The sequence below is a fragment of the Bos grunniens genome, chromosome 14 (assembly GCF_055505025.1).
Source record: "Bos grunniens cultivar Pamir isolate PY7600 chromosome 14, Bosgru_T2T1.0, whole genome shotgun sequence".
Taxonomy (NCBI): domain Eukaryota; kingdom Metazoa; phylum Chordata; class Mammalia; order Artiodactyla; family Bovidae; genus Bos; species Bos grunniens.
In genome coordinates, this window is record NC_141178.1 from 5779514 (window position 1) to 5804408 (window position 24895).

General features: G+C 44.4%; 1 protein-coding gene across 2 annotated transcripts in view; it reads left to right on the forward strand.

Moving 5' to 3' along the window:
• ATP6V0D2 (ATPase H+ transporting V0 subunit d2) overlaps positions 1 to 24895 on the forward strand; it is a 56336-nt gene that overhangs the window by 26257 nt on the left and 5184 nt on the right. Inside the window, exons 3-5 of one of the 2 annotated variants that reach the window (XM_086335239.1) lie at positions 15397 to 15575; positions 16761 to 16840; positions 18843 to 18920. In XM_086335239.1, coding sequence (XP_086191365.1) covers positions 15397 to 15575; positions 16761 to 16840; positions 18843 to 18920 — 337 coding nt within the window. Of the gene's footprint in view, positions 1 to 15345; positions 15576 to 16760; positions 16841 to 18842; positions 18921 to 24895 lie in introns of both variants that reach the window. The other variant, XM_086335238.1, reaches the window with a different exon arrangement.

The window sequence follows — 24895 nt, forward strand, 5'->3', positions numbered from 1 at the left end:
TAGAGATACCAAGGGAACATTTCATGCAAAGATGGGCTTGATAAAGGACAGAAATGGTATGGACCTAATAGAAGTAGAAGATATCAAGAAGAGGTGGCAAGAATACACCGAAGAACTGTACAAAAAAGATCTTCATGACCCAGATAATCACAATGGTGTGATCACTGACCTAGAGCCAGACATCCTGGAATGTGAAGTCAAGTGGGCCTTAGAAAGCATCACTACGAACAAAGCTAGTGGAGGTGATGGCATTCTGGTTGAGCTATTTCAAATCCTGAAAGATGATGCTGTGAAAGTGCTGCACTCAATATGCCAGCAAATTTGGAAAACTCAGCAGTGGCCACAGGACTGGAAAAGGTCAGTTTTCATTCCAATCCCAAGGAAAGGCAATGCCAAAAATGCTCAAACTACCACACAATTGCACTCATCTCACACGCTAGTAAAGTCATGCTCAAAATTCTCCAGGCCAGGCTTCAGCAATATGTGAACTGTGAACTTCCTGATGTTCAAGCTGCTTTTAGAAAAGGCAGAGGAACCAGACATCAAATTGCCAACATCTGCTAGATCATGGAAAAAGCAAGAGAGTTCCAGAAAAACATCTATTTCTGCTTTATTGACTATGCCAAAGCCTTTGACTGTGTGGATCACAATAAACTGTGGAAAATTCTGAAAGAGATGGGAATACCAGACCACCTGACCTGCCTCTTGAGAAATCTGTATGCAGGTCAGGAAGCAACAGTTAGAACTGGGCATGGAACAACAGACTGGTTCCAAATAGGAAAGGGAGTATGTCAACACTGTATATTGTCACCCTGCTTATTTAACTTCTATGCAGAGTACATCATGAGAAACGCTGGGCTGGAAGAAACACAAGCTGGAATCAAGATTGCTGGGAGAAATATCAATAACCTCAGATATGCAGATGACACCACCCTTATGGCAGAAAGTGAAGAGGAACTCAAAAGCCTCTTGATGAAAGTGAAAGTGGAGAGTGAAAAAGTTGGCTTAAAGCTCAACATTCAGAAAACGAAGATCATGGAATCCGGATCTTCATGGGAAATAGATGGGGAAGCAGTGGAAACAGTGTCAGACTTTTTTTTTTTGGGCTCCAAAATCACTGCAGATGGTGACTGCAGCCATGAAATTAAAAGACGCTTACTCCTTGGAAGGAAAGTTATGACCAACATAGATAGCATATTGAAAAGCAGAGACATTACTTTGCCAACAAAGGTTCGTCTAGTCAAGGCTATGGTTTTTCCTGTGGTCATGTATGGATGTGAGAGTTGGACTGTGAAGAAGGCTGAGTGCCGAAGAATTGATGCTTTTGAACTGTGGTGTTGGAGAAGACTCTTAAGAGTCCCTTGGACTGCAAGGAGATCCAACCAGTCCATTCTGAAGGAGATCAGCCCTGGGATTTCTTTGGAAGGAATGATGCTAAAGCTGAAACTCCAGTCCTTTGGCCACCTCATGCTAAGAGTTGACTCATTGGAAAAGACTCTGATGCTGGGAGGGATTGGGGGCAGGAGGAGAAGGGGACGACAGAGGATGAGATGGCTGGATGGCATCACTGACTCGATGGACGTGCGTCTCAGTGAATTCCGAAAATTGGTGATGGACAGGGAGGCCTGGCATGCTGCGATTCGTGGGGTTGCAAAGAGTCGGACGTGACTGAGCGAATGAACTGAACTGAAATGAATGTATTTCACACGTCCTCCCCCCACACCTTCCATGAATTGTGCATTTTATGTCCCTCTTCCTGTGTTTTCCGTATGTACAAGCATGACCCGGAAACATATCACACTCCTCCTCACCCAGAACAGAACGTTGACGCTGAGAGCACCATGTGACGTGTTGCAGATGAAAGGATGCTGACCCGGCCGCTTAGGCAGAAGGAACCAGTCTTGATATCAGGGTGTGCCTCCCGTGATGAAGCCAGACCTTAGTCACAGTGCTTTGAGATGATGAATCTATTGCCCATCTCCAAGTTCACCAAGTTATTTCCTATCCAGCCGCGCCTGGAGGGGGAGTTCAGTCTGAGTCATGAAGAGCTTCCATCTACACTAAGGGGTTCAGGCTTTTTTATACATAAAAGCAGCTATCATTTATGATGAGTTAACCAGCATGTTCTGAAATTAGTGATTACATTTCCAAAGAGAAAACATTAAACATTTTGAAGTTTAGATATCTTAACAGAGACTTCATATGAAACGATGACCACACAAGCATAATTCTAATAAGATGCAGAACAGGTTGGTGACAGATTTTGTAAAAGGTGTAAATCAGACCTGAGGGCCAATATCCCAACAGGTGTCGTGGTTTATGCCCTGTGGATGGTCTGTCTCCCAGATGACTGAGGCCTTCAGCCTCATATCTCCATGCCATACCAGGGGTTAATCCCTTGTCTTCTAAGAGCAATAGGTAAATTTTAAAAGGATTCTATTAACTAGAACTAAGTGTGAAAGTCGGAGAAGGCAATGGCACCCCACTCCAGTACTCTTGCCTGGAAAATCCCATGGACGGAGGAGCCTGGTGGGCTGCAGTCCATGGGGTTGCTAAGAGTCGGACACGACTGAGCGACTTCACTTTCACTTTTCACTTTCATGCATTGGAGAAGGCAATGGCAACCCACTCCAGTGTTCTTGCCTGGAGAATCCCAGGGATGGGGGAGCCTGGTGGCTGCCATCTATGGGGTCACACAGAGTCAGACATGACTGAAGCGACTCAGCAGCAGCAGCAGCAGCAGCAAGTGTGAAAGTATAGAGATATAGAAATCTCAGGCTTGATGAAAGAGTATAAACAGTGCAAAATTTTTACACTAAGTATTATATATACAGCTTCTAATTTTTCCCTCCTCTTCCTCCAAGGTCCAGTTTACAGAGAATTAGCTTCCTCTAAGGGTATGTGACTCTCCTTTACTGGAGGAGAGTTTTCATATGTATGACTAATCCTGGTGCCAGCAGTTCAAGTTGAATAAATATTTCCATTTGAGACTGAGGAAATGGAGCTCTTTTTAAAATGGTTTTTAAGTAACAGAACTGGGCTTAGAATTAGGCTTATCTGTTTCGAAGCTTGGCCTCCTTTTACTGTTATAATTGATTATTTACAAACTATTTTCATATGTGTGATTTGATTTAATTTGCACAGCAATCATGTGAAGACAATGATATTCTGCCCTTTCCCACCCCTTGATGCCAAGCTTCTTAAAAAAGGGTGGTCTCTACTCCTATCTTCTCACTTATTTTCTCAACCCACTTCAGTCTTAGTTCCGACCCCTCCATGCCCTCAAAACCACTCTAGTTGCTAAGTCTAATGGGTATATTTTCAGCTTTTTTGTTAGATCTTGGTTTCTAAAACCATTCCCCCGTAAAGGGAACCGACATTCCTTGCAGAAACAGCTATTCTAGGACTGGAGCGAGAAATATACAAGATGAACTTGAACTATCTTGTAAGACCAGAATATGAGGATGTGAAAAATGAAACAAAAGAACCCGAAGTGCTTTGGGGTGTGTTAAAGGAGCTCACAGGAACGGACTGCAGGAGCTCCAGGGGCCAAAGCTGGAGCAATCCGAGCAGCGAATTAAGGGAAGTTATACTGAATTATCATCCAAAATATAAAATAAATATTTTTTAAGACCATCCTGGTCTAAGTAAATGATTGGCTACCTTAATAAATGAGGGAGAATGCTGGGAGCGAGCTCCGCCCGTGGCAAAGGTCATGAGGAAGGAGGCTCGGCATATGCAAAGGCAGGATCGAGCCTCAGGAGTCCCCCTGGAAATTCTCGAGCATCTACCCCCAAAACCAGAGTCTGCCTACTTTCTGCTTTGTGCTCTCACCTACACCTCTGACTTTACGGGGGGCTGTCCCTCACTACCTCTCTCTGAAAAAAGAGTTAGCTTACAGCTCCAGTTAATAATTCCTGGGTGTGACAGTGTTTAACCTACAAACTCCTTTGGAAGTCCTCTAGCCTGCCTGAATAGGTTTTTCCAGCCACATGTGATTGTTCAGAGCCTCCCAACTGTGAGAGGCAGGAGATGTTCTAAACTGTCTAAACACAGATTCCTTTGAGTAGTTAAAAGATTGATTAGAAATTGTATTGGTGAAGGGTTTTTCACTTATTGGGCCAATGTTTTCTGCTAAGTCTCCATACTCCTTACCTACTGTGTCCTTGGCAGTGTATTGATTGATATAATGGGTGTATAGAAATGTAAGTAGTAGCCTCAATGTTTGTAACCTTGGACTCTTGAGTTAATTCTTTTTTTGATTGAGCCCACCTCACCTTTGCCCTGTAGGAATGCAGCTTTGTCCAATGCTTTTTGGAGGCTGGTGCCTGACTTTAGAATAATCACCTTTAGAGAAAAATAAGTTCCTTAAAATGTTAACAGGCCTCCTGGCCAGAAGATGATGTAAATCACCTGAACTTTTGCATATGATAAGTTTGAAAGCCTGGCTTCGATTAGAACCAGGAACTGCTGTCCTTGCATGACTCCACCCCTTCCCCCATTATCCTCTATGCATAATTAAGGTATAAAAACTACTTTGGAAAATAAAGTGCGGGCCTTGTTCACTGAAACTTGGTCTCCCCATGTCGCTCTCTCTCTCAAATTCTGGCTGAGTCTCCATCTGGAGCGCGGAACCCACCATGCTTGCTAATTATGCCTGGGCTTCTAAGATCCGACCGGGGAGGCCTCAGTGTCTCCTCTCCTTCGGGAGAACGGAAGGACGCCTGCGGCCTACGTAAGTGGTGCACACTTCTTGCCTTGAAGTTTTATTGGTCTCCCGCGTAAACCAAGCTACTCGGCCTCTTTTCTCCACTAGATTTTCCTACTGAGCTATCCTCATCTTATTACTCTTTATATCTTTGATAAAATATTTAAATAAATAGGTCGCTGACGCCGTCCCCGCTTCGAATACCCTGGATCAGCCGGGTATGGTCCCCGGCAGGAGAAAAGACAAGTCTCCCTTGCAGAATGATTTGTGTAGATGCTGCATCCTCAAGGCTGGTGCCATATTTCCCACCTCTTATGCTTGACTTCCAAAGAGGACAGTATGGAAAGAGGAGGCAGGGCCTTTTCGGTGGAGGGGTCTGGCAGACACCACCTCAGCCGGGTGCCCGTGCTGGCACAGGCGGTCGTGAACTATGCTGCCAGGAGGCTCCGTTGATAGAATGCGATGGAAGTGGCTCCTCCGGCTTCTGCTTTGCAGGTGGAGGTGCAGAACTCGTCTGCAGGGGTGACTGGGGGGTGTGGGGGCAGAGCCCTTCTCCAAGCTTCTGGATTTCAAGCTTCCAACTTTTCCCTCCTCACCCTTTAAGACTCCCCCGGCTCCACCGTCCATCACACCAGGGACTCAAGGCAAAGCAGCAGTGAGTCCCAAAGGAGAGGAGAAGAGAGGAAAGGGTGAAAAACTGTTCCAGGAAACAATGACTAAAAACCCTCAGAATTAGGCAAAAGACACAAACCTACTGATTCAAGAACTAAACAAACCCCAAATAAGAGGAACCCAATGAAACCCAAGCCAAGATACATCATAGTCAAACTTCCAAAAGACAAACACAAAAGTGCCTGAAAGCTGTGATACTCGTGGGGGAAAAGCGATGTGAACAATGGTAAGTTTCTCATTATAAACCATGGTGTTCAGAAGGAAGGGTTGTAACATTGTTTAATGCTAAAGGGAAAGAAATCTTAACCCAGAATTCTGTATACAGTGAAGGCATCTTTCAAGAATGAAGGGTGACTCAAAACAGCCTCAGAAGAATGAAAACTAAGAATTTGTGGCCCATAGACCTACCTTAAAGAATGGCTAAACAAAATTATTGAAACAGAAAGGAAATGATAAAAGAAGGAATCTGGAAACAACAGGAAAAGAACAATAAAATAGGAGGAAAACGTGAATAAATACAACAGACTTCCTCCTCTTGATTTTCTATATTATAGTTGACAGTTGAAGCAAAAATTAATATTTTTCTGATGTGGTCTTTACTGTATATGGAGGAAATAGTTAAGACAGTTCTATTATAAGTAGGGAAGATAAGGAGAAGTTTTAAGAGAGAAGATTTATGCAGTTTCTAAAGGAACTAAACATATGCTACCATACAACTCAAACTGCACTTCTAAGCATTATTCCAGATAAACTGAAATTTATTTCTACATAAACACTGACACACAAGTGTCCATATTTACATTATTTACAGGCAGCAGCTTGTATGTATTACATGTATCTCAAGGGAATTAAGCTGAAGTAAAATATCCAATCTCAAAATGTCACATGATATATCATTCTTGTTAAATATTATTCACAAAAATGGCAAAGCTATAGAGAGAACAAATTAGTACTTGCCAGAGGTTCAGAGATGGGCTTCCCAGGTAGCTCAGATGGTAAGGAATCCACCTGCAATGCAAGAGACTTGGGTTCAAACCCTGGGTTGGGAAGATCCCCTGGAGGAGGGCATGGCAACCCACTGCAGTCTTATTGACCTGGAGAATCCCCATGGACAGAGGAGCCTGGCGGGCTACAGTCCACGGGATCACAAGGAGTCATGACTGAGTGGCTAAACTTTACAGCGAGGAGATGGTTGACGGGAAAAGGGTGGACAATGAAGGGGTGGTGCGCTGGAGGTCTTCAGATGACGAGGGAGCTCTGTACCGTGATTGTGGTGGTGCCTGCACCAATCTACGCATGGGATAAAGTAACAGAACTACACACGTGCAGAGGATCGATGTCAATTGTCTAATGCTAACATTACAGCCATGAAGATGTAACCCCTGGTGGAACCTGGGTGAAGAGGACGTAGGACCTCTCTGTACGATTTTTGCAACTTCCTAGGGAATCTATAATTATTTCAAGATAAAAAGCTTTAAAAAGTATGGCAAAACCAATACAATATTGTAATTAACCTCCAATTAAAATAAATAAATTTCAATTAAAAATTTATCCCATATTGTTGTATCTACATGGTAGTAACAGTAATAATAACTCATAAAATCTCTTCTAACATCTGAAGCCTATGATCACAGGAAATGAAAAATTAGTGTTTAATTATACGTATAGAGAGTTACAGAGAGACATAAAAGACTTTCAACATAAAGACATAAACGCTATATTAGTGTAAAAATTTCATCAGCGAATTGAAGTAGATATAACATTTCCAGGAAAAAAAAGAACAACATAATTTCTTTCTGTTTATGTATTTGTAATTGAGTAGTGGTGGTGTCTTAGTGAGCTTGAGTTTCTATAACAAAATGGCACAGACTTGGTGACTTGAAAAATTGGACTTTAATTTCCTACAGTTGTGGAGGCACGGAAGTCCACAATTAAGGTGCCATCCAATCTGGTCCCCTGGTGAAGGCTCTCTTCGTCACTGTGTCCTCACACAGCAGGAGAGAGAGCAAGATGCCGGGTGGCTGTCCTTAGAAGAGCACTGATCCAATCATGCAGGCTGCACCGTCGGGACTTCACTTGAACCTAATTAACAGCCTCAGTGGCCCCAAGTCCACATACCATCACACTGGGGTTGGGGCTTCTACATGAATTTTTTGTTGTTTAGTCACCCAGTCGTGTCTGACTTTTGCAGCCCTATGGACTGCAGCACACCTGGCCTCCCTGTCCCTCACCATCTGCCCAAGTTCATGCTTATTGCATCAGTGATGTAGTCCAGCCATCTCATCCTCTGATGCCCTCTTCTCCTTCTGCCCTCAATCTTTCCCAGCATCAAGGACTTTTCCAATGAGTAATCTGTTTGCATCAGATGACCAAACTTCCAGAGCTTCAGCTTCAGCTTCAGCATCAATCTTTCCAGTGAATATTCAGGGTTGACCTTCCTTGAGGTTGACTGGTTGGATCTCCTTGCAGTCCAAGGGACTCTCAGGAGTCTTCTCCAGCACCACAGTTCAAAGGCATCAGTTCTTTGGTGCTCTGCCTTCTTTAGCTGTAGTCCAGCTCTCACAACCATACCTGACCCCTGGGAAGACCATAGCCTTGACTATATGGACCTTTGCCAGCAGAGTGATGTCTCTGCTTTTCAACATACTGTCTAGGCTTGTCATTGCTTTTCTGCCAAGAAGCAGTCATCTTCTGATTTCACGGCTGCAGTCACTGTGCATAGTGATTTTGGAGCCCAAGGAGAGGAAATCAGTCACTACTTCCACCTTTCCCCCCTCTATTTGCCATGCCGAAATGGGGTCAGATGCCAGGATGTTAGTTTTTTTAATATTTAGTCTTAAGCCAGCTCTTCCACCCTCCTCCTTCACCCTCATCAAGAGGCTCTTTAGTTCCTCTTCACTTTCTGCCATTAGAGTGGTGTCATCTGCATATCTGAGATTGTTGATGTTTCCCCCGCCTATCTTGATTCCAGCTTGTGACTCATCCAGCCTGGCATTTCTCATGATGTGCTCAGTGTATAGGTTAAACAGGGTGACAGCAGACAGCCCTGCCATACTCCTTTCTCAGTCTTGAACCAATCGGTTGTTCCATACAGGGTTCTAACTGTTGCTTCTTGACCCGCATACAGGTATTCTCATCTTGCTGAGAGCTTTCCAAGTTGGTCATGATCCACACGGTCAAAGGCTTTAGTGTAGTCTATGATACAGAGATATATGTTTTTCTGAAATGCCCTTGCTTTTTCTGTGATCCAGCGAATGTTGGCAGTTTGATCTCTAGTTCCTCTTCCTTTTCTAAACCCAGCCTGAATATTTGGAAGTTCTTGGTTCAAATAATGCGGAAGCCTAGCATGCAAGATTTTAAGCATGACCTTACTAGCCTGGAAGATGAGTGCAATTGTCCAGTGGTCAGCACATTGGTTAGTACCACCCTTCATGGGAATTGGGATAAGGATTGACCTTTTCCAGTCCGTGACCACTGCCGGGTCTTCCAGATTTGCTGACGTAATGAAAGCAAAACCTTGATGACATCATCCTTTAAGGATTTGAATAGTTCTGCTGGAATTTCATTCAACATGAATTTTAGGAGGACAAAAATCAGCCTATAGCAAGTGAGTATCTAGACACTTCACTGAATAATTTAATTTGACTGATTTAACAGTTTCATTTTAAATACTGACATCTGTGATATACCAGAAATATCTTTGCAGTATTTAAGCTTGCAATAAAAGTTTTTACGTATCAACGTAAAGTAAATGAGCTGGTGCATCGTTTTCAGCAATTGTTTCATGTGGTTCCATGGCAACACTCTTAAGACTTGCTGCCCTACCCCACCTGGGAGGTCACGCCCCTGGAAAATTATTGTGGTCAATTGCCCTGACCCCTTGCCTGACAGCCTTGAACCAATTGTCGCTGTTCCTGAACCAGTCCAGGCCTGACACCTTTCATGGCAGTTTCCCAACTCTGCAGCTGCTCTATCACATGTACCTTCTGATCAGGCACTTCCGTTGCTCTAAAGCCATCAATAAAATTCTACTTGTTTGAGAGCTTCTAGAAATTTATTGAAATCTCTTTTCCCCTCATTTCACTCTATTGATGAGTGTTTTCCTTTTCATATACCTTGAATATTAATGTGCTTCGGGCAGGGGGTCAAATGGTGCATGACGTGCTCAGACAAAATCCGACCAGAGAAGCCTAAAGGGTTTGTCAAATCCTCTGGCTTTGCCCTGTGCCCGGAGAACCCCAGGGATGGGGGAGCCTGGTGGGCTGCCGTCTATGGGGTCGCACAGAGTCGGACACGACTGAAGTGACTTAGCAGCAGCAGCAGCCATGTTAGTAGATGTGTCTTCAGAAAGGACGTGACCACTTTCTTCTGAACCTCTCCTAACTATATTCTTAAAAGAGCTCTCTCTCTTTACCTATCTCGCGCCAGAGTGCTTAGGGAATGATGGTCATTTCTCAGCTGCTGCTAATGACACTTAAACACTTAAAATTTTTATTCATAGAACAGATCCACTAACACCAAATTATGGCTCTCTCTAGTGTCTGACCATTTAGCAACTGTTATATTAGCCCAGAATTTGATAGTTATATCACAGGAAAGTTAATTTAGTTAGCTTCGAGATCCTTAAATAAGTTGGGGGGCAGAAGGAAAAAGAACAGCACTAAGTCCAAAAGGAAATATTAAACTATCTTCTGGGCGAAGCTGCTTTGTCTGAATCCAGCATGGAGCCGGGCTCTGGTGGGGGGGTCCCAGCCCTGCCCCTCTCCAGCAATGTGACCTTGGACAAGGCGTGGAACCCCCACAGCCTGATTGCTCTGTGTGGAGTGGCCCTTAAGCACTGACTGGTGGGGAGTCTTGAGTAGAACCATGTGTGTATTGGATGTAATGCCTGACACATGTTGACAACCTCAAGAAAGGTTGGCATTCTTAAAAATTAGTCTTTCTAAAACCTAAACTTTTTGAAATCGTGTCATTTACTCCCACAATTTTAGGTTCATTCATGTGCTTTCCTTGTGGCTCAGCTGGTAAAGAATCTGCCTGCAATGCAGGAGACCTGGGTTTGATCCTGGGTTGGGAAGATCCCCTGGAGAAGGGAAAGGCTACCCACTCCAGTATTCTGGCCTGGAGAATTCCATGGACTGCATAGTCCACGGGGTCGCCAAGAGTCGGACACGACTGAGCGACTTTTACTTCACTTCACTTCATGATTTTCACAGGTACCGATGTCAGAGTTATAGAAGAAAACATTTGGAAGGGGCTCAATGAGAAAGTTTGTCTAGACCATGAGTGGGAGAAACATTGACCCAACTGAGGGGACACGGGTCTCGGCTCTGTTACTACTTATAAGCACAAGTATTTGAAACATGAGGAGTTTGAACTAGGTGAGCACCCAGGTGACTTTAAACTCAAACATGACTCAAGTGACCCATTAGAGATTTCATTCCTAACCGCTGGAGGCATGGCCCTGAAGGTTATCAGGATCATAGTCTGGAGAGAACAAGCTGTCTTCCGGGCATATCATCCCCGTCCACCCCAAACCGCCACTCATTATGCAGCCGGTGCCTGTGCGCTGGAGGTGAGGAAGGAGACGCCTCTCCCCTGCCGTGGTCCAATCTTGAGTTCTCACTTCGTTTTCCGAACAAAACTATGAGAACTGCCATTATTATCCCATCTTAAAAACAAGGCCAACTTAAATGAGTTGAAATAAAGCAATTCAATCTCCGCATGCCTTTCTCTTTGCAATGTAGGACCTAGCCTTTCTGTTAACTTTAAAAAAAAAGCACCCGATACACACATGTGCACACACACACACACGTGTGCACACGCCCACATGCACTGTACAGGCGTGGGCTTGAGTTTTGTTACCTGTGGGCTGACTTCTCATTGACTGTACGCCCCCGTCAGCGTCGGTCTAATAGTCCTCCACAAATCGGGAATGTTGGCAGCTCCCCTGCATCACAGGTGTGCCATGGGGAACAATTAAATATCTGGAGTCTGCTAAGATTATTAAGTGCTGGCAATTCCCCTCTCAGGTAATAGCTTCTGAGCCATAAAGGGACAGTTAAATAAGCACTTCCATTTTAATATCCTTTTCAGGAGATAAAAAGGATTCTCCAATTCTATACTGTCTAAATTTGGCACTGCTGTTTGGAGGGGTGAAGAAACTTCATAGTTACACAATTTCATGAAGGGATACGTGCCTCCTTCTAAAGTTCTTTAGGTAAAGTTTTTCTTGGGATAACTTTTAGAAGCTCAGGTGCCATGTAGGAGACTATTTTCCTGCTGGAAATGCATTCTTGTCCAGGAAGTCCGTGACCCAGGCAGCCAGACTCCAGCGACTGTGCTTCTGAGCGGACAGGTTTATTTTCATCCTGGGAAAGGTGGGTTTGGTTTTTTTCACATTTATCTATCCCGTTTTGGCTGTGTCTGGTCTTAGTCGAGGCCTGCGGGATCTTCTGTTGAGGTGCGTGGGCCTCTCTGGCTGTGGCGGGACCCGCTGTGTGTGGACTCTAGTTTCCAGCACACGGACTCTGGTTGAGGCACGGGAGCTTCGTTGCCCTGTCGCATGTGGGATCCGGGTTCTCTGACCAGGGATGAAGCTCGCGTCCTGTGCATTGCAAGGCAGATTCCTAACCACTGGACCACCGGGGGAAGTCCTGAAAGGTGTTCTGTTTTCAGGCTTAAACTGTGCAGCGGTTGAGTCCCATCGCTGTCAAACCCGAGACTGTGTCTCATCACTTAGCTGTCTCTTCCATCTCATCGCTTAGCTGTCCCTTCCGTCTCTTCCACCTCAGCCTCTCGCTGCCTCTTTCCCCTCCGCTCTTAATTACATTCTCTTCACTGCCATCTTTAGGAAAAAAACACCAAAACTGGAAGTCCAAAGTTTCTTCAGCCCCTAGGTCTCCATATAGTTACCTTCCGCTGCCCTGTAGTGTGAACTCTTTTAACAAACAGAACGAACAAAACCTCTTTACTTCCCACTCGTTTTAGACACACAGTGGCCAGGTTTCTGCCTTCTGCCCTTTCCCTTCCACAAGCAAATCCCCCTGAACGTGTGTTCACTCTGGCGTTAGAGGGCCTCTTAGTGGCTGCATCCTGAAAACACTTGGCTTTAGCGTCCCCCTTGATTTTCCCCGGTGGTTCAGAGGGTAAAGCGTCTGCCTACAATGGGGGAGACCTGGGTTCAATCCTTGGGTTGGGAAGATCTCCTGGAGAAGGAACTGGCAACCCACTCCAGTACTCTTGCTTGGAAAATCCCATGGACAGAGGAGCCTGAGGAGCTATAGTCCATGGGGTCGCAAACAGTCGGACACGACTGAGCAACTTCACCTCACCTTGATTTTCCTGTGGCCTTTGACTTCTTTCTGAAACGTCCTAGAACTCCCTCCTGTGGCTTTCTCCCTCCCGTCTGGTCATTCCTGCTAAGGTTCCATCCAGGGCTTTGAATGTTGGGGTTCCCCAGAGTTCTCAGGACGGAACTCTCGAGGTGCACTTGAAGGTGTGACCTCAAGCACTCCCAAACACCTGCTTCTACCTTTAAACCGCCCCCGCCTGCCCCATGCTGCACCCGGTCCCCTGACCGTCTCTGCCCCACCGCTGTCTTCAGGACTCAGATGTCTGGAGCCTGCCTGGGGTCTCCTCCTGGGCATCTGAGCTCACTCTGCCCAAAACCTGCTCCTATTATAACCTGCTCTTCCTCCAACACTCGCATCTCAACAAATGGCTCCAGCTTCTAACTGTTAAAACCAGAAACCGATGTGTCATCCTTGACAACTAAATACAACATAACCTGAGCGTTCAGAGAAAGCTTCCAGGATCAGACCGAGTTTGACGCACGGCTCTCTCATCTGTTAGCTGTGTCATCATGGCTGAGATTTTTTACCTGTCTGGGCCTCTAGGTGCTCGTCTGTAAAATTTCATTAATAATAGTACCTATTATCATCACAGTGTGATTATCATAATTAAATAAAAATGCAGTATAACTTTTGAAAAGCATTTTACTAAAGTGTGCTTCCCTCTTCTGTTTTAATGCCTATTTTGTCTATGTAGATCATAATTCTCCCCTGTCCTTAAAAGGCACTCAGTGTCTCCCAGGGCCTTTGATCTAATTTCCTCATCTTGTCCTTCAGGACCCCGCCTGTTCAGTCTGGGCCCCACCTCCAGCACTCAGCCTCAGGCAAAAGGATGTCCTTGTTCCTGGCTCTCTGCCTCTGGGGCTTTCCATGTGTTCTCCCTTCTGCCTGGAAGCATTCTTTCGCCCCATTCCCAGCCTCTTTTGCTTAGACAGCTCTTACTCATTCTGCAAGTTGCAGCCTGAAGTCACTCCCTAGGAAGTCTGATCCCAGTTCAGTTCAGTTCAGTTCAAGTCGCTCAGTCGTGTCTGACTCTCTGCAACCCCATAGACTGCAGCACGCCAGGCCTCCCCGTCCATCACCAACTCCCGGAGTCTACCCAAACTCATGTCCATGGAGTCAGTGATCCCATCCAGCCATCTCATCAGCGTGATCCCAGACAGGTTTAAACACCTGGCTCTGAAGCTGCGCACCACCCCGAAATCTACGCAGCCTGTGTGCTGCACTGCAGGGCACCCCAGTGGATCCTTGTCCAGTACTTCCCTTAGCTACGTTTCGACAAAGGAGGCGACTGTGTCTCTCTTACTTCTCCACCTCATTGTTTGGAACATCCTTGGAATATAGGGCTTTGTATTGAAGGAAGAAATCACATAAAGTATGAATCTATGGACGCTTGGGGTTCTGGGAGGGGGATGAGGCTAGAAAGCTCACTCTCTCATAAGAGAAAAAGACCAGAACAGTCCAATTTTTAATAAATAAAGCATTTTAATTTTAAAATGAACATTTTAATTTTATTCCTTTTTATTTTAATTTAATTTAATTTAATTTATTTTTTTAACTTTACAATATTGTATTGGTTTAGCCATATATCAACATGAATCCACCACAGGTATACACGTGTTCCCCATCCTGAACCCTCCTCCCTCCTCCCTCCCTGTACCATCCCTCTGGGTCGTCCCAGTGCACCAGCCCCAAGCATCCAGTATCATGCATCGAACCTGGACTGGTGACTCATTTCATATATGATATTATACATGTTTCAATGCCATTCTCCCAAATCATCCCACCCTCTCCCTTTCCCACAGAGTCCAAAAGACTGTTCTATACATCAGTGTCTCTTTTGCTGTCTCGTATACAGGGTTTTTGTTACCATCTTTCTAAATTCCATATATATGCATTAGTATACTGTATTGGTGTTTTCCTTTCTGGCTTACTTCACTCTGTATAATAGGCTCCAGTTTCATCCACCTCATTAGAACTGATTCAAATGTATTCTTTTTAATGGCCGAGTAATACTGCATTGTGTATATGTACCACAGCTTTCTTATCCATTCATCTGCTGATGGGCATCTAGGTTGCTTCCATGTCCTGGCTATTATAAACAGTGCTGCGATGAACATTGGGGTACACATGTCTCTTTCAATTCTGATTTCCTCAGTGTGTATGCCCAGCAGTGGGATTGCTGGGTCATATTTTAAATACTTAAAACTTTGAATCCTCAGTGATGGGGCTTCGTCACAGATTTCAAAAGTCAGTTTTTAAAGTAGAAAGAAACCTTCAGTTCTGTTTCTCAACTTTGTCAGTCCATAGTCCATCATGAGAAATCAAACCATTTTACACCCTTGTGGCTCTCTGCCCCCAGCCCCATGCCCCACATACGACAATTAGTGTGTAGGGTCATCTTCTACGTGGTTCCGCCGGTCAGTTATTATGAATATGGTTTTTCAAACTACAGTTCCCTCTGGGAGTCAAGTATTTTACCGCAGCCACATCTCTCATACACCGGAGCTTAAAATAAAAGGAGATGTAATTTCCTTCGTGAACGGGTATGTGCCTGAATGGTGTGTGTGTGGCTTTCATTTAACCCACGGGATGCTCCTTATCCTCATGCAGTCGTTTTCCTAACGATCGAGTCCTAACGATCGAGTGCTCCTTCCACACCAGCTGCAGTTACATGATCGACAACGTGATTCTCCTGATGAACGGCGCGCTGCAGAACAAGCCTGTGAAGGACGTTCTGGTGAAGTGCCACCCCCTGGGCCACTTCACGGAGATGGAGGCAGTCAACATTGCAGAGACACCTTCTGACCTCTTCAATGCCATTCTGGTCGAGACACCCCTAGGTACGAGTGCATAGGTAATTGTGCAGCTGCTTGCTTGTGTTACCACACTATTAGAAAATGCAGTTGCACGTCACAGTTGTCTCCATGAACACAGTGTCACACTGTACAGATTCCTCGAAGGGGAGGGGACATGCAGAATCCTCTGGTCCAGCTCCCTCCTTTTTCAGATCAAGACAAGTGATGTGATACCACCCCAGATCCCACACAGACCACTGGTAGCCGAGACAGGCCAGGCCTCATCTTCCAACCTCCAAACCCATGGGCTTCACTCCTGATCACAGCAAATAAATAATAAAACTTGTAATTTTTCAAAAAATTTTCCTTTTTTGATTAATCCTTACCTTTTCATTTTAAATTTCTGTCTGTATAAGGCTGTGTCTGGGAAACACATTGTTTTAAGAAGTTTGGGAATGCCATTTTTTTTCTGAGATGCTCAGGAGTGTCCGTCAAACAACCTGAAGCCGTGATAAAATAAATGTTAATGTCATCATAGTTTGGCACTGACAAGAGTTGCAGCATTTAAAATGCTGAAGGAATCATTTTATATCTCCATTGTCAGGAAACCTAGATAACAGCAGTTCACTGTTGATCATTCATCATAATAGTTGCCATTTAAAACAAACTTTAAAAAGAAAAGTAATCACATCATTATTAAGTGTTGGTTGCTCCAGGAGCATAGCACGGCAGAAAGACGGTGAGTCTGAAAACCCAGGTCCACAGGCATGAAACCAGGCCCTGTCACCCCCAACCAAGGGACTTGGGACAATTCATTTCACCCCAGTTTCCTCATTCTGAAAACAATACTCTCTTCCTATCAAAGAGTTTTAAACACTAGGACAGTTTTAATACAGCTCCATACTTGTCACATAGTAAGGTCGCAAATGGTGAATATGGCTGATGTGGGGAGGGACTTCAAAAACGGAAACCATAAAGTGAGTAGTTCAAGGTTGTGAGGACTGAATATGTTCAAGTGTATCCAGTGTTTACTGGCGGCTCGCACGGAGCAAATGCTTCCTCGGTAATCACTCCCCGTCACCGTCATTGTCAGCTTCAATGAGGCTGTCAATCGCCCTCACTCTACAGTGTCCTAGTCAGGGGTGAGCAGAGGGTGGCACATTCACAGAACATTTTCTACAATGTAAAATCCTATTTTGATTTATTTTGTATGATAATTTCTGCTTTCAGCTCCGTTCTTTCAAGACTGTACTTCTGAAAATGCTCTAGATGAACTGAATATTGAAATCCTGCGGAATAAACTATACAAGGTAACTGTTTTCCCAAATATGATGTTCTTCTTTGTTACATAATACATTGTAACCAGAGTTCTTCATTAGATATTACTTACTCGCTAGCAGCTCAGCTGGTAGAGAATTCGCCTCCCTAGGTCGGGAAGATCCCGTGGAGAAGTAACTGGCAACCCACTCCATTATTCTTGCTGGGTTGCAAAGAGTAGGACACGACCGGATGACCAATACTTTCACTCTATTGACCAACGATCGGCTCAGCTGTGTGGTACTGGGCTTCCAAGGTGGTGCTAACCCGCCTGCCGATGCAGTAGACATAAGAGACGTGGGTTCAGTCCCTGGGTCAAGAAGATCCCCTGGAGAGGGCAATGGCACCCCACTCCGGTGCTCTTGCCTGGAGAATCCCATGAACAGAGGAGCCTGGCGGGCTGCAGTCTATTGGGTCGCACAGAGTCAGACACGACTGAAAGCGACTTAGCACCAGCACTAGCTCTCGCTAGCCAACTTCTGAATTATGAGGTTAGACATAATGGGAACAAATCTCTTTTTTAGTCCTGACCTGTCTTCTAGTTAAATACCCGTATGTCAAGTTCATGAAAATCCCATGGATGGAGGAGCCTGGTAGGCTGCAGACCATGGGGTCGCTAAGAGTCGGACACGACTGAGCGACTTCACGTTCACTTTTCACTTTCATGCATTGGAGAAGGAAATGGCAACCCACTCCAGTGTTCTTGCCTGGAGAATCCCAGGGATGGGGGAGCCTGGTGGGCTGCCGTCTATGGGGTTGCACAGAGTCAGACACGACTGACGTGACTTAGCAGCAGCAACAGCAGCAGCAGCAAGTTCTCCCATCCAGCAAGATTCTTGAGATGATCCCATTCTTCTCTGTATCCTTAGCTCTTACATGACACCTGGCACATAAAAGGTGTCAACTGGATGGATGGATGGATAGGTCGATAGATGAGTGGGGTGAATAACGCCAATCCATTTCCAAAGCAGCGGCATGCACAGCGACCCCTGTGTTATGTAGTTTCCATGTCCTCAGCCCTGTGAACCTGCCCACACAGTTTTAATGGACTGACAGTGTGTGGCATTCCAGGATGGCCAGCCTGTGGACACCACACCACAGGCACCACCTTGTGCAGTGTGGCCATCTCTCTGGGCCGTGCTGCCGCCCTCTGAGATGCCCTGTGTGATAGGGGCTGAGTCAAAGGGGCTGTCCATTTCCACCCATGCAACCGCAGCACCTTTAGACACGCTCACAGAGCAACTGAATGGATATGCCCTCTACCTAGCTTCTTATGCTGAAACATATGAAACCTCTCCAAGGCACTGCATTGCAGCAGTTTCCTTTTTATAGACAGACTTATGGGCTTCAAGGAGGCATCCCTGAGATACAGCTAAGAGAAGCCACTGTTTTAAGCATTTCTAGGCATTAGTTCATTTAATCCACTCAGCAAAACTACGTGCCATCCCTGCTCCCCAGATGAGAAAACTGAAACATGGAGAGGTAAATGTAGTTGGTAGAAGTCAGCGAGCTAGTAGGTAATAGAGCTGAGACTCACACGAAGACTGCCTGACTCTACAGCCTAGACTCTGCCTTCCCCGTGTACTGCCCACGTTCAGCGCCATCCCAAAAGTGTCTCCTGAGCGCTAGGACTTTCACTTTTCATAGGACCCATTCTGGACCTATTTGCTGAGCTCATAAGACAGTTTCATGGTCTTGTCAGAATAGTGAGAATTAACTATGAAATAATCCAAGAGCCACGCAAAAAAGTGTTTGGTACGTTATTTCAAGCTATGGTAAGTTCAATTTTGTTCTTTTACAGAGTTTTGCTTTTTAGGCTGTGCAATGTGCTGCAAGGTGAAAGTTTGCATCAAATATATTATAAAATATCTCCCTATGGGAGAAGTAATTCAATTTTCATTAAAGAGTTTAATAAGTCGTGAAAAGCTGATCTAGAAATTTCCAAAAGGAAAATATGTTCATTTTCTTGTTTTGTGATCTTTCTTTTTTTTTAAGTCCTACATCGAGGCATTCTATAAATTCTGTAAGAATCATGGTGACGTCACAGCGGAAGTCATGTGTCCCATTCTGGAGGTAAGAAAGAGACCTCGACTTTTTTATGCCAAATAATGGGCTCACATGCTTTTTATTTATATAATCCTACCATTTTTTTTATTCTTAGAAGTTCTTTTATCTGGAAATAAAATAGCAATATATTTTATCATGTGTATCATTTGATGTCTTCAGTAAGAGTGGTATTTTCCTAGTTTTCTACAGAGAAGAGCTATTTGGGAATTAAAAAAGAATAATGCTTATAGAAGTTTGATCATGATTTACTTGGATATAGTATGAAGGAAGCAGATTACAATTCGTTAAAAATTTATTATGGTTTGGACAACTGGTGCACTATAGGTACCCATAACAATCACCAAGTTCCCTCCCAACCTCGGGCCTGTTGGGAACCCCCACAACTTGTCAGCAAAACCCCCTGCAGGTGGCACTTCTCATTAAGTCCTAAAATAAAGGCCTCCACGAGCAACCCTTGAGCACCACTGCAGAAAGACCAGGGGTGGTGATTCACAGTTGGCGTGCCCGCTTACTCCTCACAGCGTGGCGGAGGCCACCTTCGGCACCCACCTCTCTAACAGATGTTATACTCCCTTTAATTCCTCTTCATCATCACAGCTTTCATCTGTTCCCAGAGGCCCTCTTGCTTGCAAATGTCAATCTGCACACGCACGGGAGACTCAGGCCAGAGATCAAGGGATCGGAGGGGAATTCTGGGAGTAGTTTGAGTGTTTTACCTGGATCTCTCTTGCTGACTTACTATTTCACTTGGATCTTAAAAAAAAAAGCATTCCCCGGTGGTCCAGTGCGAGGACTCTTCGCTTTCACTGCCAGGAGCACAGGTTCAGTCCCTGGTTGGGGAACTAAGAATCCTTGAAGCCACATGGCACAGCCAAAAAAAAACAAACAAACAAACAAAAAAACTTACTGGGCTTAGAAAGCTCTTGCTTTGCTCTATGGAAAGAAGTTTTGTCTAAAGAATATCCTTAATCATTAGATTATCAGTTATACTGGCTTCATTGATGGGTTTAGTTCAGTCTCTCAGTAGTGTCTGACTCTTTGTAACCAGCACGCCAGGCGTCTCTGTCCATCACCAACTCCCGGAGTTTACTCAAACTCATGTCCATTGAGTTGGTGATGCCATCCAACCATCTCATCCTCTGTCATCCCCTTCTCTTCCTGCCTTCAACCTTTCCCACCATCAGAGTCTTTTCAAATAAGTCAGTTCTTCACATCAGGTGGCCAAAATATTGGAGTTTCAGCTTCAGCATCAGTCCTTCCAATGAACACTCAGGACTGGGTAGATATTAATATTTACATATTTGAATGATTTCTAATTTCAAGAAAAGCCTGATAAGAACTACTCATTGAAGAAGAAGAGAAAAAGCTGAAATAGCTTCATCTGCACATATTTTAACTTAATGTTCTGATACTGCATTTGATAAAAGTGTGTGTATGCAGAGTTGCTTCAGTCATGTCCAACTCTGCGACCCCGTGGACAGTAGCCCACCAGGCTTCTCTGTGCATGCGATTCTCCAGGCAAGGATACTGGAGTGGGTTATCGTGCCCTCCTCCAGGGGATCTTCCTGACCGAGGAATCAAACCACATCTCTTACATCTCCTGTATTAGCAGTCTAGGTTCTTTACCACTAGAGCCACCTGGGAAGCCCCCTGATAAAAGTAATTCCCCTCAAATATCTAATTATTAAACTTTTACAGTTAAAGATACTGTTGAAAATTTAAAGTCAAAGCAGTCCTTGAAGTAAGAACTCTTTGGAGGATTCCAAAAATATTTTTTATCTCTATCTGATTACATAGGTGGTGGGCATCAAAACATATTTTTTTAAGACATGCCAGTTGTCAGAAAGTGAGTTCCAGACATGCTGAGCATATAATACAAGCAGCCTAGTGACCCTCTGAAGCACCTCACTTTCTTTTCATAAATTTAACTACTGCTGCTGCTGCTGCTAAGTTGCTTCAGTCGTGTCCGACTCTGTGCGACCCCATAGATGGCAGCCCACCAGGCTCCCTGTCCCTGGGATTCTCCAGGCAAGAATTTAACTACTAGCCACTCTACAAAAAGCCACATTATCTATGGCTCAAAGTATAGATTCTACATGGCATAATTCCTGTGGCTTAGCAACAATTCACCTACTTTGTACCTACCAAATATGTGGGAAAGAGTTATGTTACGATTAATAACCTTCACATCTGTCAAAATGACTATCACCAAACGAATATAAACAACAAATGTTGGCAAGGATGTGGAGAAAAGGAAATCGTCGCCACTGTAGTTAGGAACATAAATTGGTGCAGCCGCTGTGGAAACTGGTGTGGGGTTTCTCAAAAAAAAATGAAACTAGAACTACCACATGACCCAGCAATTCCACTCCTGGATACACATCTGAAAAAAAAGCAAAGATACTAATTTGGAAAGATACATACACGCCAGTGTGCATAGTAGCATTATTTACAATTTCCAAGGAATGGACGCAACCTAAATGTCCATCAACAGATGAAAAGGTAAAGAAGATGTAGTACATATATACAACGGAATACTACTCAGCCATGAAAAAGGATGAAATCTCGCCATTTGCAGCAATTTGGATGGATTTGGAGGGCATTATGTTAAGTGATGGAGAAGGAAATGGCAACCCACTCCAGTGTTCTTGCCTGGAGAATCCCAGGGACGGGGGAGCCTGGTGGGCTGCCGTCTATGGGGTCACACAGAGTCGGACATGACTGAAGCGACTTAGCAGCAGCAGCAGCATGTTAAGTGAAATAAGACAAAGTACTGTATGTTATCTTATATGTGGAATCTAAAAAATAATACCAGTGAATAAAACAAAAAAGAAGCAGACTGGTGGATAAAGAGAACAAATTAATGGTTACCAGTGGAGAGAGTGAAGGGGGAGGGGCAGGATGGGGGAAAGGAAGGGTTATTACGGGATTTTATGAAATGTGAAAATCGTAAAGTGCTATAGAATAATCTTTCATTTAATAAAAAAGAAAAAGATAATAACCCTACAGAGGTATACAACAGCAGTATTAATAGCTAACATTTATTGTATACCAGATACTGTCCTAGGTGCTTTATATATATAAATTCACTTGGACTTCAAAATAGCACATTGAGATGTGTAGCTTAGGACCTCTTTTTCAGAGGGGACACTGAGGCACAGAGAAGGCTAGCAAGTTGCCTGACGTCAAACAGCTGTCAGGATTTGGGTTATCTGGCTCTGGTTCTTATGTGTTTATCTACTGTGCTAGGTCACCTCCACGTCAAATTCACCTGCAGCTCTTCTGTATGACGCCAAGTGCTAATTCTTAAGCAAGATCATACTCCACATGCTTTAAAAACCAGGAGCAAATAAGAATTATGTCTTTGTCATCCTTGGTAATGTGAAAAGGACAGCACAGTATTAGAAGAATACTTGTCGCCAGGAGGATTTGGTCAAAATACTATATGCCCTGTGTTCTCTTTGTCCTTTCCCGATACCCAAGATACTACCTTGTTAGATTTTTTTTCAAGCAATGTTAAAAATCCATTTAACTATCTTTATATGCTTAAGTAAAAATATCAGTTACACATGGTGTGCAGTTATTACATGTCTAATGATATGATCAGAAGAGGTGTGTCAGTTTTATGTCAATGTCCCAGGTCATGTAATTACTTCCCCTTTTGTTTGCACAACCATAGAGCACTTAGAATTTCGAAGTTCTTCCGTATATTTTCTCATTTGATCTTATTTGATAAGAGACTTCAAAAGATTGAATATAGTAGAAGAGGGAATAAACCTAGGCTTTCAGGTGAAAATGTGACCTAATTACGAGATTGTGGCTTCATATTTAAAAAAAGAAATTGACTTACGTCCCAGGCAAATGTGCTGCAGGGGACTGTTTGCCTCTTTCCTGCTTTTCTGATGATCTGCATGGTTAATGAAGCCGTGAAAATAATAAGCACAGAGTATGCTTGTTTTACCTCCCTGGGCCAGGACACATGCTGATAAGGAAGGGCTGGTTCACTTCACGCTCTTCCTCTGCCGTCAACCCTCTGTCCACTGCTCCCACCAGGGAGACCCTTCCTCCTGTAAGGAACTGGCAAGAATTTTCAAACTAATCAGCCCAACTCTGTCATAAGCAACAGATAAGGGTTTTGAATCTGTCAAAATGCATAGCTATCTTTTGCAATAGCAACAAAAAATGTTATGGTTTTACAATGCCTGAGTATCTGCAGGGAAAGGAAAGACAGGATGTTTAAGGTACGCTGTGCTACACAGGCTGGTTGCCTTCTGCAAGCGATACTGGGCTTACGGGAAACCAGTACCACCCCAGCTACTCGCCTCTGTAATCAGGTGTCATGGCAAAGTGTCTGCTTAGGGACGGTCAAAGACAGGATGGCCTCTTTACAATTCAAAAATTATAGCTCTTTTCATGAAGAGAATACACACACAAACACGCACACAGCCTCTAGGCTAGAAGAAAGCAGTAGATCAGATCAGATCAGTCGCTCAGTCGTGTCCTACTCTTTGCGACCCCATGAATCGCACCACGCCAGGCCTCCCTGTCCATCACCAGCTCCGCCAAAGGAAATCATATCCGATTAGAAGAGAGAAGGGCTTCAGATGAAAAACATTGTATTTCAGGAGATCCTCAAAGGCAGGTAGAATTTCAACCTGTAGAGTTATGGGATGGTGTGTGTGCTCTGTAGGCAAAGGGGAAGGACCAGAAGTTGGAAAGTGAGCGGCGTGTGCAGATAAGCAGCCGCGTCCGTCAAAGTCCTCTCTTCTGGCGAGGCTTGGGAAGCCTCTCCCGTTCCCTCCCAGCTACCTGTCCCTGCCGCCTCTGCAGCTGCATCCCGGGACTTGGAGCTTCGGGCACTGCCCCACGATGTCACGCTCTGCCCGCGCGACTTCTTCCTCCGCCTTGGTGCCTGCAGTGCTCCCCACCCCACCCCGTTTCTCTCCTTGAGATTCTAACATTTTGGCGCTAGAAAGGACGCTGAAGAGCATCTGGGGCGATGAACTCCATTGTTGCTCCGCCTGCCCTGTTGGTTATTTTCAGGGTTTCTTTTTGCCATGAAATCTCCCTATTGCATTTCTTTTCTTATCCCGGAAGGTCTAAGATTACTGACAAGTTTGATTATATTCAGTAGCCAGAGGCAGCTGCCTTTGCTTCCATATAAGGCTTCTCCTTGCCTCTGACGCACCCATAATTTCCATGAGAGCAATCAAAAGAATCAGAGAAACCAACTCTCGCTCTACTGATAGGAAACACCTGTTCTAACAAAACAGTTCCAGTAAGATCTGTTGTAAGTCTGGATTTGCTATTGGTTAATTAGTAAAAAAATAATAATACTGTAGAGCAATTCATTTCAGTTCTGATGTGCATATTAGCAAGCTTGGGATCTTATTTCAAATGCAGATTCTAATTCACTAGGTCTGGACTACAGTCTAAGATTCTGAACTTCTAACAAGCTTCCCAGTGAGGTCAAAGCTACGAATCCTTGAAACACACCTTGGATAGCAACATGGTAGAGAATATTAGAGAATTTTAGAGTGGTAGAACTGTGGACTATTCTGTTGCAGTTGGTAAACGTTTAAGATCTTCCTGTGTCAGGCACTAGATATTCAAAAAATAAATAAGGCAGACATGACCCCTCAAAGATTTTAGAGTGCAGTGGGATGAAAGGAACATGCAGAGATTTTAAAATAATGCGGTAAGCACAGGTTGCTTTGGGTAGGTGGAGACGGTCTTCCTAGCCCAAGGTTATCATGGCAGATTCCCCTGGCAGGCAGAGGAGGTACCTGTGGGGGACGGACTGAGATGGAATGGTCAGCGTGGGTAGAAGCAGAACCAACAGGAGTGTGAAGAAATAGAGGGCGATTTCAAGAAGGATTTGCTGGTCAGATGAAACAGAGAGGTGGGACGTGGGGCTGGGAGCTCAGTGTCTAGTAGGGCTCAGCACAGAGGAGACAGGTGGGGAGTAGACTGACCCCTCC